General features: G+C 35.8%; 1 protein-coding gene across 7 annotated transcripts in view; it reads left to right on the top strand.

The window, feature by feature from the left end:
- The window catches only part of sclt1 (sodium channel and clathrin linker 1), a 30378-nt gene extending 15374 nt beyond the window's left edge, over positions 1-15004 (top strand). For 4 of the 7 annotated variants that reach the window (XM_073949398.1, XM_005159812.5, XM_021476006.2 and 1 more), the window contains exons 10-22: positions 213-283; positions 2709-2799; positions 2964-3055; positions 5337-5514; positions 5605-5703; positions 8656-8727; positions 8818-8892; positions 9342-9487; positions 9674-9866; positions 11693-11889; positions 13551-13629; positions 13966-14061; positions 14608-15004. In XM_073949398.1, coding sequence (XP_073805499.1) covers positions 213-283; positions 2709-2799; positions 2964-3055; positions 5337-5514; positions 5605-5703; positions 8656-8727; positions 8818-8892; positions 9342-9487; positions 9674-9866; positions 11693-11889; positions 13551-13629; positions 13966-14061; positions 14608-14670 — 1452 coding nt within the window. In that variant the 3' untranslated portion in view covers positions 14671-15004. Of the gene's footprint in view, positions 1-212; positions 284-2708; positions 2800-2963; positions 3056-5336; positions 5515-5604; positions 5704-8655; positions 8728-8817; positions 8893-9341; positions 9488-9673; positions 10255-10392; positions 11890-13550; positions 13630-13965; positions 14287-14412 lie in introns of all 7 variants that reach the window. The other 3 variants (XR_012405483.1, XR_012405484.1, XR_012405482.1) reach the window with 2 other exon arrangements.
- Positions 15005-17326: the final 2322 nt, after the last annotated feature.

Genomic DNA, 17326 nt, shown 5'->3' with positions numbered 1-17326 from the left:
TCATTGTTCAGCCTTGTGTATATGTGTGTGTGGAGAGAAATACTACTCTGTTCATCAATATTAAATGAGTGGTGTAGCTCTCAAACCCACAGCTTTTTCACACCTCAACTTCTAAACCCCCCCTCGACCATCTTTCATGTGGATTTCAGTGCAGTGTGTGTGTGTTTGGCGTTATGCCCGGCCGGCGTTCATGTCTGTTTTGTCACACTCAGACGAATCAGCAATTTGTGAAGACTGTGGCGGAGCAGAGCGCTGAACTGGAGGACTTGCGCAGACAACTCAGGTACTGTTCATCACTTCACTCTGACATTACACTGCAAAACGTTGCTTCACCTACTTAAAGGGCACCTATGATGAAAATCAACTTTTTGTAAGCTGTTTGAACCGAAGTGTGTGTATACATAGTGTGTTCACAGTCATATTGAAGTGATATAAACCCAACAAGTCTCTTTTTTTATTTCCTGGCGTTAAGATAGGACCGAAATGCCAGTGATTTTGAGGCCCACAGCCATGTGACGTAGGAGTGCGGTTTTCCCCACCCGCTGAATTGATTGACAGGCACCATGTTTCTATAATAACATGTATACACAATATCTACAGAACATTTGTTTAGCAAGTAAACTGGGATTAAAATAGCTGTTCAAGCTCTCTGTGATTTTTACAAGCTTTAAAAGTTTAAAACCTTTTGAAACAGAGCAGGTTTGTAATAAAGACAGTAAAATCGCTGTAATTCTTTACTATGTTATAATCACCACGGCCACATGGTGTCAGTAAACGCTAGTGTGTGTGTGTGTGTGTGTGTGTGTGTGTGTGTGTCTCATCATTTCAGAAAGGCTTGAATAAACTCCACCACAAATACATAAAATAAACTAACTTGGTATTTTTGACCAACGAGCTGTATTTCAGCTTCGTCCGTGTCTATCTCTGTCACTGCCTGCTGGTTATCTGATGTGTAATGCATGATGAGAAGCAGACATGCATTTGGCAGCAGTGGGCGGGGAGAAGCAGCTTATTTGCATTTAAAGCCACAGGCTACAAAAACAGCTACACTGTAGTCAGACACCAAAGTGGACAGATTCTTGAGGCTGTAATAAATTCTCTGATGGGTATTTTGAGCTGAAACTTCACAGACACATTCTGTAGACACCCAAGGCTTATCTTAGATCTTGTAAACAGGGTAAAATAGGTGCCCTTTTAAGTGTTTGTCTTGTTTCTAGTGCAAATTAGTTGTATTTTGCTTATGTACATTGGATACTCCTGATTATTAATTATTTTGTTTACTTTTATAATTACCATTTTATTTGATTATGATTCATTTTAATGTTTATTGTTAACTTTTATGTATATGTGTGGTGTTCTGTGTTGGGTATTGCTATGAATCAAATTGCCCCTCTCAGGGACAATAAAGAAGTACTTCCAGTCAGTCATTCATTCATTTTTTTTTTCTTCAGCTTAGTCCCTTAGTTACCCTTTATCAATGGTCGTCACAGCGGAGCGAACCGACAACTATTCCAGCAATTTTTTTATGCAGCGAATGCCCTTCCAGCCGCAATCCAGTACTGAGAAGCACCCATATATTCTCACATTCACACTACGGCCAATTAAGTTCATCCAATTCACCTATACCGCAGGTCTTTGGTCTGTGGGGGAAAGCAGAAAACCTGCAGGAAACCTGAGGAGAACATGCAAACTCCACACAGAAATGCCAACTGGCCCAGCAAGGACTCGAACAAGCAACCTTCTTGCTCTAAGGCGACAGTGCTAACCACTAAGCCACCATGCCACCCATTAAACCAATTTAAATATCTAAAAAACAGAAATAATTTGTCTAAATTACGTGAATTTTTCTTTAAAACAAGCTAAATTATCTAGCTTTCCCTTTGAAATAAGATTATTTTGCTTAACCTGTTGGCAGATTTGCTTTGCTTGTTTTAAGGAAAAACTCACTTAATTTTGACATTTTATTTCTAAAAACAAGACAATGTGTTTTGCTTGTCAAGAATAGGCCTAAAATAATTTATTTTGTCTTGATTTAGTAGTTGTTAGATATTTGAACTAGAAACAAGACAATTCTAAGTAAGATAAGTATTTTTTACAGTGTAGATCTGTTTCACTTATATGATCGTAATTCAGGCATTGGAGCACAACTGTTGTCAAGTCACTTTTAATCTAGAAGATTGAAAACTGCTCTTTTAGTGTTTTTGTAGTGTATTTTTGAACCTATTACACAGATATTCCTGTATAGTGTGCAACCAATTTAGTTTATGTAGTTGTTGTTGATGATTTATGTTATAATTTGAGTTATATTAAATAGTCTTTACATTATTTGCCAGAAAACATCAAGGAAACATTTTTTTTCAGTTTTTTTTCTTTCGATTGTTTGTTTTAGTAAATGCTTTTTTAAAACATGTATAAAAGCTGGAATAAATATAACAGAATATAAATGTAATATATAGATCACTCTTAATACAAACTTGGGAAGATCAGTTTTGGCACAGATTGCATTAAATTATTGGGCAGGTTGTCATTCATTCATTCATTTTCTTGTCGGCTTAGTCCCTTTATTAATCTGGGGTCACCACAGCGGAATGAACCGCCAACTTATCCAGCACGTTTTTTTTCGCAGCGGATGCCCTTCCAGCCGCAACTGGAATGCCACTGCATTACCCTGGGCAGGTTGTGTGATTTGTATATGTTTGATGTTTCAGGCAAGCAAAGCTGGATCAGAGATCTGCTGCGACTAAAGTGGAGGAGATGAACAGACTCGTGCAGAACGTCCAGGATCAGATGCAGAGGAGGGTGAGAGAAGCCAGCTTGCAGACGCTATGAATGCTGCTATTATTGTGTCCTTATGGAAGGGTTTTGTAATAAAATTGTGTGTGTGTGTGTGTGTGTGTGTGTGTGTGTGTGTGTGTGTGTGTGTGTGTGTGTGTGTGCGTGTGCGTGTGTGTGCGTGCATGCAGGAAGAGGATGCAGCAGAGGCTCAGGGTAGAGAAGAAGCGTCTGACCGGAGATTACAGCAACTACAAGCAGCCCTGAGCCAGCTGGAGGCCAGGTGAAATTTACCAGTGTTCATTTCAGTTTTACGGAAAAGTACATTTGTATATTTAACAGTCAAACAAAATAGTTAAACTGTCACAGTAAAGACTTTTTTTTAAGTAAGAACAGTGTTATTTTACATGTGACTATTCCCTGGAAAACCATAAAGTTGGTTTGGTTCTTTTTATTTCATTTGTATCTTTGCTCTGTTTTTATTATATTTTATGCAGTGCATTTGCAAAATCATCCTAGGTCATCTGGCTTAAATTGTATATATATCAGCATGTATATTCCATGAACAAAACAAATTCAGCCTTTATAATTCTTTCAGGCAAAAACTGTTAACAGTATTTGCATTGCATCATTAAGGGTAGAACTGTAAAGACAAACATGTGCATTACAGTATGTGCAAATTCAGATGATCATAAGATCATATGTCCAGACACACACGTCACAAGTACGTTAATTTGAAAATCGTCTGGACGCTGTGATATACAACAGGATTTTATGATCCGTAAATTTCCAAAGCAATTGCACAAAATTATTAGCATCAATGATTTTAACGCAACTTCTACCAGTGCAGGCCAGTTTCATTAGTTAGATTTAGTCATGCTTCTGTTGAATCACAGTATTCGAAAGCACTATCTAATTTTTATTAGTTTATTTTCTATTATTACTTTTTCAGTTTCCAGTTATTTCAATGACCACTGAGGGTTTTTCTTTCTTTAATGAAAGAGTTTCAACAATTTTGTCCATGTCTGTAAAAATAATGGATGTGAGCAGTTCCAGGGTTATGGATGTGACGTTTGCAGTAAAAACTCAAAACAGAAATTTTGCAGAAAGCATTCAATAATGTTATATTGACACGTCTGTTTATATATTACTAAAGCAACTAACCACAGAGTTATGGGATCAGAAAAATATTAATCTGTAAACATTTTGTTCATTTCAAATGAGGCTAATAAACATGCGTTAGGGATGTGACCAAAAACTTACGCGAGTTTACAGTAGGGTTGGGTTGATAAAGGATGCTATCGTCCATCGATGGACGATAGACATCACGATACTGAGCCAGCATCGCGATCCTCCGCCCTCGTCACAGCAGCAACCCGCTCACGAAAAATACACACGGCCTCGTTTACACTAATATGTCTTAGTTTTAATATGGCATTTTAGAAGGAAAATGATCCACGTCCACACTGACGTTTCACCTAGGATTTCGAAAAAGATCTCTGTCTAAACTATACTGCTGAAAATGCTCATCGCATGACTACACACACACACTGTCATATGCTGCAGTGTATGCGCATGTATGAGCTTCAGCAGTCAGCGAGTGCTTTGAGCACAAAACCCCAGAAAGCAGTGCACGTCGGACAGTTTATCAAGGATGTACCGCTGGATCGCTTCCTCACTATAGTCGTTAAACATGATATTTAGTTCATCTTGTCTCTATCTAACAACTGTTCAATCTTTTGAATCCATCAGGTGACGTGTCACAGCATCAGTACACTGCTTCAATCTTTCATGCTTGTACTTAGTAGTTTTAGCGAAAACCTCAGATACTGTTGGTTGGTTGCTGTTGGTTGTGCACCTTTTTTAGCAACCAAGTTTGTCGACGCCCTTATAATGACACAGATCATGTCTATTCATGAGGAAAAAGTGATTGACAGGTTGTAATTTATGTGTAACTTATCTTTATTTATTTATGATTTGGTTATGGGTAAAACAGAGACCATGTGGGTCAGGTAGTTGAAACGGTAGGCTACAAATAATACATTTCTTATGAAGTAATTAGTTGTTCATAAATAATTTATTCACCGCTGCCTACAATGACGATGCCATCGTCTATCGTAATTTTTCACATTAGACATTGTACAATGTTAAATTGATTGACATCACCCAACCCTAGTTTACAGTATACATGCTTTGTAGAAATTTTGTGAATTAAACTGCACAACCCAAAAGAAACTATGCTAATCAAAAGGATAAGTGTTAGCTCACGGTAGAAAAATGTTTTAAATAAAGTTGAACATTTTATTTTATTTTACTTTTTTGAATTGATGAGAAAAAAGCTTTGTTATAGATGTGATAGATGTGAAATTTCCACTTGTGTGACTTCGGTAAAACAAATATGATTGTTTGAAAACATTGGCAGAGAAATTTTTGAGTATTTTTACAGTACTTTAAAACACAAGCCTACAAAACAACTTAGGGTTTTTGCTGTTTTGGTAAAAACATATTTTTGTTTCATGGCAAGGTTGACATTTACATGGAATTGCTCATGTGTTGTTTTGCAGACTCAAATCGGCGACACAGGACTGTGAGTCTGTGCGCAGGAAGCAGACGGACTGCGAGAGGCAGGTTGGTGAACTGCAGGGCCGCTGCTCCTCTCTGGAAGATGAGAAATTTGAAGCCCTCAGTCGCCTCCGCAGCTCCATCCAGCTGGCCGAAGAGGCGTCGCTTCAAAGAGAACAGGTCACGCTCCACAAAAACCACAAACCCCATCACAGCTGACTATAACATCAGTTCAAATCAGTGTGTGTGTGTGTGTGTGTGTTCCTGTAGGCTCAGCTGAGGGAGAAACAAAGAGCAGAAGAGCTGGAGAAGATGAAGGATGCCATGAAGCAGCTCATCCAGAATGCTGCCATGCGCACCAGGAAAGAGGTGATTACTGCTAGCGTTCTTCAATTATGCAAAGACTGGAGACAATAGAATCAGGGTGTCCGCAGGTTCTTAAAAAGTCTTGAAATTTCAAAAACAAAATTTTAGGGCCTAAAAAGTCTTAAATTTACTGAAATATTGTGCTGTAGGCCTTAAATCTTTTTTAACCTCTTAAAGTCAAGCGCTATTTTGGTGTTTCTGCCTGGATTTTACCTACCCAAATTTAAAAGCTTCCCAAATCCACATGCAGAGGTGCTAATGCAAGAGTTTAGTATCATTTTAAAAAAAAACCTTAGAGTTTTCATAAAAAAACTATTTTAAATGATTAAAATAATTGTATATGTTGTTTGTGTTATAATAGTCCCTTCCAAAAAAGAGGCACTTTTTTTTTGTAAACTCAAGTTTGTAAGTGTACCTTTTAGGTTCTGTGTGGTCTAGGTTGCTGTAATTAATTTTTTAGGTTCCTGCACATGTCAGTAATCATAGGAAAAAAGAAAAATCTCTCTATCATAATCTATGCAAACGTTATTCTATTCCAACTGATGAGAGAACAGAACCACTTATGGGGGTATTGGCCCAGTACTGACCTTTAAAATTTAAAGAATGCGGAAGGACCCTGATTCACCCTGATTCTTCATTTTCAATTAAACTTTCAACTTTTTATTTAAAAAAAAAAGTAATTTTTGAACTTTATTTACCAAAATGGTTTAATTAATTTACTTATATTACATTTGTTTAAAAGTTCCCCATGTATTTACTGCTGAGGACACTGCCCTGCACAGGCTGTTTTTAATTTGTCTATTTTTTTGTTTTAAACAAAGGCTATGTTGAGAAAGCTGAATGTATATAACTAGAGCTTGCTTGTTTTGGCACATTATTTAAAAGACGTCGCTAAGAAATAACAAAATTATTCAACTGTTTTATTATTAAATTATAATACATTTTTTGATGGGGCAAATAAAAATCTTTTTCAGCTGGAATATTCAAAAAAAAAACCTTAGCGTTTAGCCCTGTATGAGTCTAAAATTTCTTTCATAATGGTCCTTATAATGTCTTAAAGTCTTGAATTTACTTTGGTAAAATCTGCAGAAACACTAAACATGAGAGTAAACATGAGTTGACTGGTTTAGTCTCAAGCACATTCAATTAGGCTCTGCTCCCATCCTAGCTTTGAAATGTACATTTATTATTCAATCCTTGACATAATCTTAACTGAAAGAGAGGGCGGGACATAGAGTAGCTCCTCCCTTAAAAAAAACAACCAATTTAGCAAAATCAAAAGTGCTCAGGGCTAGCTTAATTAATTTATCAGTGCTCTTTGGGTAAGGGATTCATCAGAATAAACAGCAAAAATAAGTCCAAGGCACTCAAAAAACTATTAATATTAAAATTATAAATGCCTTTATTGACCTTAAAACTGTGCCTACGCGTTTCGACCGCCTTCATCAGGATGACAGAGATCAGGTGCGTCTAGAGTTTCTTTTGAACACTGCGGTCTCATGACTCATCAGAATATCTGAACAATACTAAAATAATATATAGAACATAAAATCAACTCAACTATCATTATTATTACTTTATTTTAATTTCACTGACATGACTTTTAAAGGCACAGTTCCACAAAAAAAAAAAAAAAAACTATTCGAATTTACCTTCAAGTGGTTATGAACTCTTATGACTTTCTTTTTTTTTCTGTTAAACACAAAGGAAGATTTTATGATGAAAGCTAAAAACCTGTAACCATTAAGTTACATAGTAGGAAAAACAAAAACTATGGAAGTCAATGGTTTCCAGCTTTCTTCAAAGCATCTTCTTTTGAGTTTAAAAGAAGATAGAAACTCATAAAGGTTTGGAACAAGTAAAGGGTGAATATATGATCATAAATGTGTATTTTATTTTGGGGTGACTTATCCCAGCCAGCCACCACACTTGTTCCTGGAGGGCCAGTGTCCTGCAGAGTTTAGCTCCAACCCTAATCAAAATCATTGAGATATTGATCAAGCTAATTAAAATATTACTTGGTATACCTAAAACATCCAGGCAGGTGTATAGGGGCAAGTTGGAGCTAAACTCTGCAGGGGCAGCGCCTCTCCAGGACCGAGATTGGTGACCCCCGATTTAATCCTTCGTGATCTACAGACAGTGCAGACAAAAGATTTATTTTATTTGATTTTTTTTTGATGGGTCAAAGATTAGACATTTTATTTTTCTGTCTGCATCAAATTAAATTTACAAACAAATATTTTGCAAATGTATAGAACGCATATTAAAGGGACAGTTCAACAAAAAAAAAATGAAAATTCTGTCATCATTTACTCATCCTGCACTTGTTCCAAATCTATTTCAGTTTTTTTCTTCTGTTGAACACAAAGGAAGATATACTGAAGAATGTTGGAAAACAGCATCCATTGAAACCCATAGTAATATTTGTTCCTACTATACATGTCGATAGCTGTGCTTCCATCCATACACAAATGGAATATTGCATAAAACCTTTATGAATTAAGCACCATTTCCATCCAATAAGTCAAAGAGAATAAAGTTTTCTTGTTCAGTAAATGTTGTTCCATTGTAGTTTGTGCATTTTTTCTTACGAGGTAAAAGGTTGAACCTACTATGTTGTTATATAAGAAATTTATGCACATCATGGTGTTTCCATTAATAATTTTTATAGTGATAAATTTGCATTCAAAATATGTGGATGAAAACACAGCTAATAGCTGCTTTTTTTCCATTCATTAAAGTTTAGAACTTCTTGAGTGTGAGTAAACGGTTTTAATTTTTGTGTGAACTGCCCCTTAAAAAAACCTTTCAACAGTCATAAAAAGCTTGTATAAAAGTCAATGTGATTTCTAAGTCTAATGTTTTGACATTGAGCTAGTTTGTTGTGTTCATGTATTTACATTGAACATCTTTGAGTATGACTTCAATGTTCTGAATGGTTTCCTTTTCTAGGTTGAGAGTGTCCGTAAGCAGTGCAATGTTCAGATTCATCGTATGGCTGAAGAGCTTTCTGCCTTACAACTGGTGAGCCATTCATCAGCACATGTAGAGATGCGTTCAGATGTAGCCGCCGCTAAATGTGCGTTAACATGTTTCCTCTGGTTATGCATTCAGGAATGTGCTGATAAAGAGACGCAGATTGAAAGAGCCCACCGGGAGAGAAAAGCTGTGGAGGAAGAGCTAGAAAAGGTGGAAATAAACGCTGATATTTTTGTTCACACATAATAAAATGCTGTAAAACAGTGGTCACCAAACTTGTTCCTGGAGGGCCGGTGTCCTGGAGATTTTAGCTCCAACCCTAATCAAACACAACCGAACAAGCTAATCAAGGTCTTACTTGGTATACTTGAAACATCCAGGCAGGTTTGTTGAGGCAAGTTGGAGCTAAACCCTGCAGGGACACCGGCCCTCCAGGACCGAGATTGGTGACCCCTGCTGTAAAACATATGCTGGAATAGTTGTCGGTTCATTCCGCTGTGGTGACCTCTGATAAATCAGAGACTAAGCCGAATGAATGTATTTGTGAAATTATGTTAAATGTTTCATTTATACCTGTCATGTAATAGCCAATGAAGCGGGTATGGCAGTAAACAAATGCTAAATACTAAGAATAATGAATCGTAATTTGTTTGCTGCAGGTCTATAAAGAAGGCCGAGTTGGAGAGCCTGAGATGAGGAAGATGGAGGCTCTTCATCAGAGGTGTTTAAATGCTGAACGACTGAAGGATGAAACACAACTTGCACTCAACAGCATGAACAACAAGATGAAGAAGATGGAGATGGAGTAAGAACACACACACACACGCACTTATGTGTACCGTTGTAGTCAGAATTATTCGCCCCCCTGTTTATTTTTACGGAGAGAATTTTTTTTTTCAACACATTTCTCTGTATATACAGTATAGTAGATGTCGGCCAAATGCGCAGGTGAATCCATAACGTCGTTCCGCTTCCTGTGACGTGTGTGCAGATATTCAGAAGAGCTTTCTCGCTGTCAGGAGGAAGTGCGGAGGCTTCAGTCAGCGCTGACCACTGCCAGACAGGAGAGCACAGCGGTCAGTGAGGAGAGACTCACACTGCAGCAGGAGAACCAGCAGATGCACAGAGACATGGAAGCACTGCGAAAAGAGTGTGCGCTCGCTCAGAGAAGAGCCAAACAACAGGTGACCGATTTGAAAAATAGAATACTGAAGGGCCAGGATACACCAAATCCACGCCAAACAACTAGCGCTGACTATCCCTACTGCGTTGTCGCTTCCGATCAGCTCACAATTGATTCTGTCTAGACCAAAACAAATCCAAGAACACACCAACCGGACAAAAGCCGTCTGAAATGAAAGTGTGCATTCTGTCTTTTTTCGCACCCGTGGGTGGCAGTGAATGTCATGATTTTGCCAAGTATGATGCAATCCTGGATTAACATCTGTGTTGATCCTGGAACATCATTTTTGTTCGAAAATATAATCCATAGCTATTCCCTACCCCTTAACCCAACCATAACTGTAAATTATTAACAAAATCAGAGGGGAAAAATAGTTGGATAACAATCATGTAGAAGTGTATAAACTGTAAGCCTAAACTTAACATAAACAGTTAATGGATTGCCTGATTCTGATTGGCCGATTGGAATGTTGTTCCTGGATTAACATCTATGTTGATCCTGGAACAACATTCCAATCGGCCAATCAGAATTAGGCAATCCATTATTAGGCAATCCATGACCTAATTGGTGAAATCAGGTTGGTGGGATGACATTAGTCTGTTTTCTCGTTCTCGACAGGAAACCCTTGTTTTGACAATTTGTTCTATCTTGTCAGATTGTCCTACCTCTGATCCTACCCATTAGATTTTGCTACCAGTGTAAATTTTAATTGTGGAGTAGTGTAATATAAAGCTATAATATCGCCCTGACCTACCCAATTCCTAACCCCAACCTCAGAACTATTCAAATACAGCCCAAAGACATGTGGTATAAGTGAATTGGATAAGCTAAATTGGCCGTAGTGTATGTGTGTGAATGTAAGAGTGTATGGGTCTTTCCCAGTGTTGGGTTGCAGCTGGAAGGGCATCCACTGCGTATAACAAATGCTGGGTAAGTTGGCGGTTCATTCTGCTGTGGCGACCCCAGATTATTAAAGAGACTAAGCCAAAAAGAAAATGAATGAATTCATTAATCACTCACCCGCATGACGTTCCAATCCCCTGAGATCTTTGTTCATCTTCAGAACACAAATGAAGGAATTTTGGATGAAATCTTGAGAGCTCCCTCATCCTCCATAGACAGAAATGGTCATGACACTTTCAAAGTTCAGAAAAGGAACCAAACGCATTCACTGTGACTTCAGTGGTTCAACTGCATTCATATGAAGCTCCCTGAACACTTGTGCGCTCAAAAAATGACTTCACAAATCGTCACCTTGGAATTTTTGAGTTTTGAGATGTTGAGCTTCAAAGTTTTTGCATTCCATATAGAAAACAGTATGTACAAACTACATTTGTTTTTTAAATTAAACTATTTGTAACTTTATAAACAAAAGTCAAGGGAAAATTCACTCAAGGATGAAAATTCTTTTATTCACCCTCGACTTGTTCTAAAACCTGTTTGAGTTTCTTCTATTTAACACAAAACAAGATATTCTGAAGAATGCTGGCGTCCAACATCCTCCAAAACACCTTGTTTTGTGTTCAACAGAAGAAAGAAACAGGTTTGGAACAAATGTAGGGTGAATAAAAGATGACAAAATTTTGATTTTTGTTTGGTGAACTATCCCAAACTATAGTTTCAGCTGAAAGCCTTCTTTAATGTTCTACTAAAAATACTAACCTGCGTCTTGCTTGACCAGAAAGTGAGCCAATTAAAAGTGAACGTCATTTTTGAAGTTTTTAGATCACCCAGCATTCATTTATAAGGAAAAACCAAAGTGCTAAAAGTGTAGAGAACTGCATCTTTTTTAGCAACAGATATTTGGTTGTGTGTGTGCGCACGCAGGTTTCTTCAATGCAGCAGGAGCTGTGTGTGAAAGAGCAGGGTTTGGAGTCCAGGCTGAGAGAGATGGAGGAGAGCAGTAAAAACTCCAGCGCTGGATTGACCAGACTTCTGCTCGCTCAGCAGAAAACCATCAGCCGATACAAAGACGAGGCCAAAAACCTCACACAGGCTTTCCAGCAGAAACTCAACAGCCTCAGGTCAACACATATTAAACACTTGACACACACAGATCCCACAGATGCATAGTTTGCCATGGCGAGATTCACCGTTACTCATATTTACAGTTAGTGATCTGAACAGACACATACAGTGAACACATCTGAACACATACAACAAGTTTACAATACAAGACTTACATGTTCATGTTCATTAAAAATGTATCAAATTTCAGTTATCAGCTAAATATATCATATACCACATTTTTATTGAAAATAATATGAATGTATGTTTTAAATGGATTGCTCCTAGAATGCTTTAAGAATTGGTAAAATTACATATGAATTATTATCCTTTTTTAACTTTTAAGTATTTAAGTAGGCTTAAAATTATATATATATATATATATATATATATATATATATATATATATATATATATATATATATATATATATATATATATATATATATATATATATATATATACACACACACACATACATACATACAGTTAAAGTCAGAATTATTAGAATTATTTTTGATTTTTATTTTTAATATTTACCAAAGTTTAACAGATTCAGGGACTTTTCACAGTATGTCTGATAATATTTTTGTCTTCTGGAGAAAGTCTTATTTGTTTTATTTTGGCTAGAATAAAAGCAGTTTTTAATTTAAAAAAAAATCCATTTTAGAGTCAAAATTACTAACTCTTTTAACCAAATTTTTTTTCTCTCGATAGTCTACAGAACAAACCATCGTTATACAATAACTTGCTTAATTACCCTTACCTGCCTAGTTAACCTAATTAACCTAGTTAAGCCTTTAAATGTCACATTAAGCTGTATAGAAGTGTCTTAAAAATATATCTAGTCAAATATTATGTACTGTCATCATGGCAAAGATAAAATAAATCAGTTATTAGAAATGAGTTATTAAAACTATTATGTTTAGAAATGTGTTGAAAAAAAATCTGCTCCCCGTTAAACAAAAAATGGGGAAAAAATAAATGGGGGATAATAATTCAGTGTTTAATAATTCTGATTGAAACTATATATATATATATCGTCACCTTGCAATTATAAGGTTCTATCTGCGTTCTGAATGATTTTGAGATATTGAGCTTTTATTTGTTTTGTTTTTTATAAAAAGTCTTAAAATGTAATGTGTTGTCAATTAATGAGAATGTCAATAACTTAATTTTGACAAAAATGTCAGACAGAACCTTATAATTGAAAGGTGACTATCTATATATATATATCATTTATTTATTTTGTAATATATAAACATAGTTGATCCTTGGAAGTGCTTGAATTAAATTAGAAATAAAATTGGTTTATGGTGCTATTTCAACAATTGTACTCAATTGTGAAAAATAGAATGAAAAAAACCCTGTAATAAATCTTGTACAATAACACTGACAAATAATACACATTTGCTCAATATTTCAGGAATTACATTTGAATATTACCATTATTGCGTTCAACAAATTTTAATAAAGTTCTTTGAACATTTTTTTAAAATGACTCTTGACACTTTTAATATAAATAAATGATTAGTGTAAGTGAAAGGACTTTCATGGTGCTACATATACTATAGCTGGGGTATGAATCACAAAGGTGCTTGATTTAAAATTAATGGTGCTTTAAAAATTCTTGAAAGTGTGGGAACCCTGGTTAAACTGAAATGACTGCTGGTTACAGATCAGAGCTGAACAGACAGAAACAACGCGTTCAGGAACTAGAGATCCAGATGGAAGCTGATCATCAGAAGATACTGGAGGTGGGCAAGATCCACAAACATTTCTTATTTATGGTTTGGGAAAACTTTTTAATTAGCAATAATGAATGTTTTTTTCCAAATTCTGCTGTATTCTTTTCCAATGTTGTGTTTGTGCCAATAGGTGGCAGAAGTTCCCGTTTGTATGAGGGATTTATTGATTCAACAATTTGCTCAAAATAATTGATTGATTTAGAAACCAATCAAGTGGCTGAACAGATCAGTGAATGAGTGATATTTGATCTCGCTATAGTCATAGATAAATAATAATGCACACCTTTGTTTGTGCCTGTAATATATCCTGTGAGTGATCGAGTCTGTGGTTGTGGTCTTGTGTAGTTTGAGAGGCAGGTCTCAGAACAGCAGGAGAAGAACACTCGTCTACAGCGGCGTCTTTCTCAGGCAGAGCAGCGTGCAGCAAGTGCTTCACAACAGGTGAACGTCTGCCATATTCTACACACTTTAACTAATGAACCACTATGAGGAGAAGCACAACAGTACAATGTTTTACTTCAGAGGCATAGTTTAAAACAAGAGTTACAATCCCACAATGCACTGCTAATTGACAAATGACAATTGTTTAATTGTTATCTAATATCTAAGCAAATGCAGAACTGAATATATATGACAGACCCCAACTAAAGCTCAAGCACTGGTCATGTGTTTACTGCATTTGATGTTAGCCTTGTTAAATGAGAGAGCTCTTTAGGGAGAATAACTGTAGCAAAATATTCATGATCTGGACGCCACCTCCTCATTTTGAACCAGACAAAACCCTGCAAATAGGGGGCATTTACACTTGTGTGTTTTCATTTTAAAACACAGATTGTAACAGAAAATGCTTCTCGCTCGGGCTGCTGCTTTTACTGCATTTTAGAAAAGCAATGTGTGTAAACGTATGTGACATGCTGGTCTATTGCTGGTATAAATCAATTTCTCTTCAGAATCTGTACTGAACACCCTCCCCCATCTCTCTTTCAGCTGAGTGTGATGTCACAACGGAGAAAAGCGGCATCCATGATGGATCTGGAGACTTTAGCATAGATGAACAGCAGCAGTTTTTGTCAGAAAACCTTTAATGAAGATTTTTTTAATCACTCCATTGGAAGAACTCTGCAATGAATGAATTGATTGGCTTATTACTATGACTGAATTAAAAATTGGGAGTTTTTTGCTGTAGTGAAATTGGTAACTAAGCACATCTTAATTGGCCATGCTGGAGTCTTTGCATTACTTTATCTGACAAATGGTTTAGAAGATGACCAAACCTATATTGATGAATGATTGAGTTTATGGTTTTTCTAAACGCATTTCATTGTGCTGGTTTTAAACTTGTGCCATTGTAAAAGACAGCCAATAAATGTGACCGTTTGCACTACAGGGTTGTTGAATGTTTGCTCCTTTCATCTTTAATTCAATGTCAAACTAATATTTCAAATTGTTCCCCTTTAAGTAAGTCTGAACAGACCAGAGATGCTCCATCTGCTTTTTAAAATCAGGCACTCTAAAAAAGGTCATTTATTTAACCCAATGGTTGAGTTAAACATATTTTGTGTTTTGTTTTAACCCTTTAACCCTTATTTGGTTATTTATTAAAAACTCAACCAGTTAGGGTAAAAATTAGAATTTAGAAACAGTTAACTGATTTAACCGATTAGCGTTATAGTTTATTCAAGCTTTAACGCAATTATATATATATATATATATATATATATATATATCAAATGATCTCTGTCATTTTTTTTTATATCCGTTTCACTATCCAAAACCATCTTTTATTAGATAGAGGAGTGGTAAAAATGTATTGTCCTTGTAGACACTGAGTGAAGCCTGCTGCAGCTGCTGGATGGTCACTACAGCACACACAGCTTCATATTGTGCTCCATCAACAGAGGATTCTCTGCTTGCAGTTTATAACTGCCTGTACTTTGTTCTGTTTCTTTATTGTTCGTGATTCTTGATTTATTTTAAAAGTGTCTGCAACTGAAATGTAACGGAAATTAAGCATTTTGCAATATTTTTAAAAAATATATATATTATATATTTACACAGCCATAATGTAAAAATGGGGAAAATATCATTTAATCAAAATCACCCAATGCATTGGGTTAAATTATATAACCTATAGTTGGGAAGTTGCTATAATTACCTATAGTTGGGTTCTATGTTGGGGTATTTTTAACCCAATTATTTTGAGTGAGAGTTAACCAAATATTTGTATAAATCTGTCTCTAAATGTTTTCGCTCAACTAAATAATGTACTTTTCATAAAGGAAGCCTTATTCTGTCACATTTGAGTATGAGTTCAACATCTATGGTCACAATAGCCATACTCCCATCAATCTAATACAGTTTAGAAGGGGAAAATCTTTCAATCTAAAGGTATAAATGATTTTTTTTATATATAAATACCACAATAACAATTGACACATTTCTAATGATAACACAATGAAATAATGAAATGTGTAATTTTATTTTATGTGGCAGACTGGCTTCCCTAGACTTACCAGAATAAAGATTGTAAATGAAATCATGAGACATGCATTAATAATCTAGATTTTTTCACAATATTTCAGCAACAGGTCACCAGTTGGTTTTACAAGTATCAGATGATTTAATATGTTATCATTATAATAATTTATAAATTTATTATTTTTCTTTGAATTTTTTTTAAATGTGACTTTTAAAGGTGCAGTATATGTTTGACACCCAGTGGTTGAAATAGGTATTGCATTGCTGGATCAAAACAAACGCAAGTGCATGTTGCCAGATTGAGGACCAAAAAAAAAAAAAAAAAACCCAAGTCTGATGAGTGAGACTAAAGGCTGATTTAAATCATCTTCTAAATAAAAGCAACGGCACGCAATAGTGGAAATATTCTCCATATTAAAAGGGGTTTTTGTCCTTCTTCGGCTTCTATTTCTCACAGCTGAACAACAGAAAACTGACAATGATCACCTCATGTGCTTTATCCAGTGTTAAATGTATAATAATTGTTATCCAGTGTTAAATGTATAAAAATAATGTGAGTTTGAATGCCATTTTACATGACATTTATTGCCATACTACTGACAGCAGCAGCAGATAGTTCACCTCAGATCTTGAAAATAAACAGTTAAAAATATAATTTTAGAATTAAAACCAACACAAAGTAATTCAGCATCTACATTTCATAATGTTAAAGAGGTTTAATATGTATTAATTAATCATCCTCACCATTTCGTGAGTGAGTGCATATTCTGTGCTTCTGAATGGCTGGATTTAAATTTCTGTTGTTTCGTCTGGTGCAAACAGCCAAATTGCGTATCACTGCAAATCTCGTCACGTAGCATGTTGTTAGGACACAGGGTTACAGTGTAACCTGCTCACCTAATGCTTATGTTCATATTTTTATATTATTTGCTAAATAATAACCTCATGTGGAACTTTGAATCTGCGTCTCATTTAGGAGTCTGCTACTGTCCACCAGAGGTCACCTTTTGGTCACAGGCACATGCTCTGAGAGCCTTCCTGACTGAATGAATGAAATATTTGGTTTTCCACCGAGGCAACCCGGGGTGCTGAATTATAATTGGCTAAACTGGCAATGTGCAGGTTAAAAAACCCAAAACAAAGACAGTCGTTTTGGCACGTAATGAACATTTATAAAAGCAGAATATCTGACTTCAGCATTGTTTTTCAGATAAACAAGTATATTTAC

The sequence above is a fragment of the Danio rerio genome, chromosome 1 (genome assembly GCF_049306965.1).
Source record: "Danio rerio strain Tuebingen ecotype United States chromosome 1, GRCz12tu, whole genome shotgun sequence".
Classification (NCBI taxonomy): Eukaryota; Metazoa; Chordata; class Actinopteri; order Cypriniformes; family Danionidae; genus Danio; species Danio rerio.
This window is presented reverse-complemented; position numbering and strand designations above follow the sequence as displayed.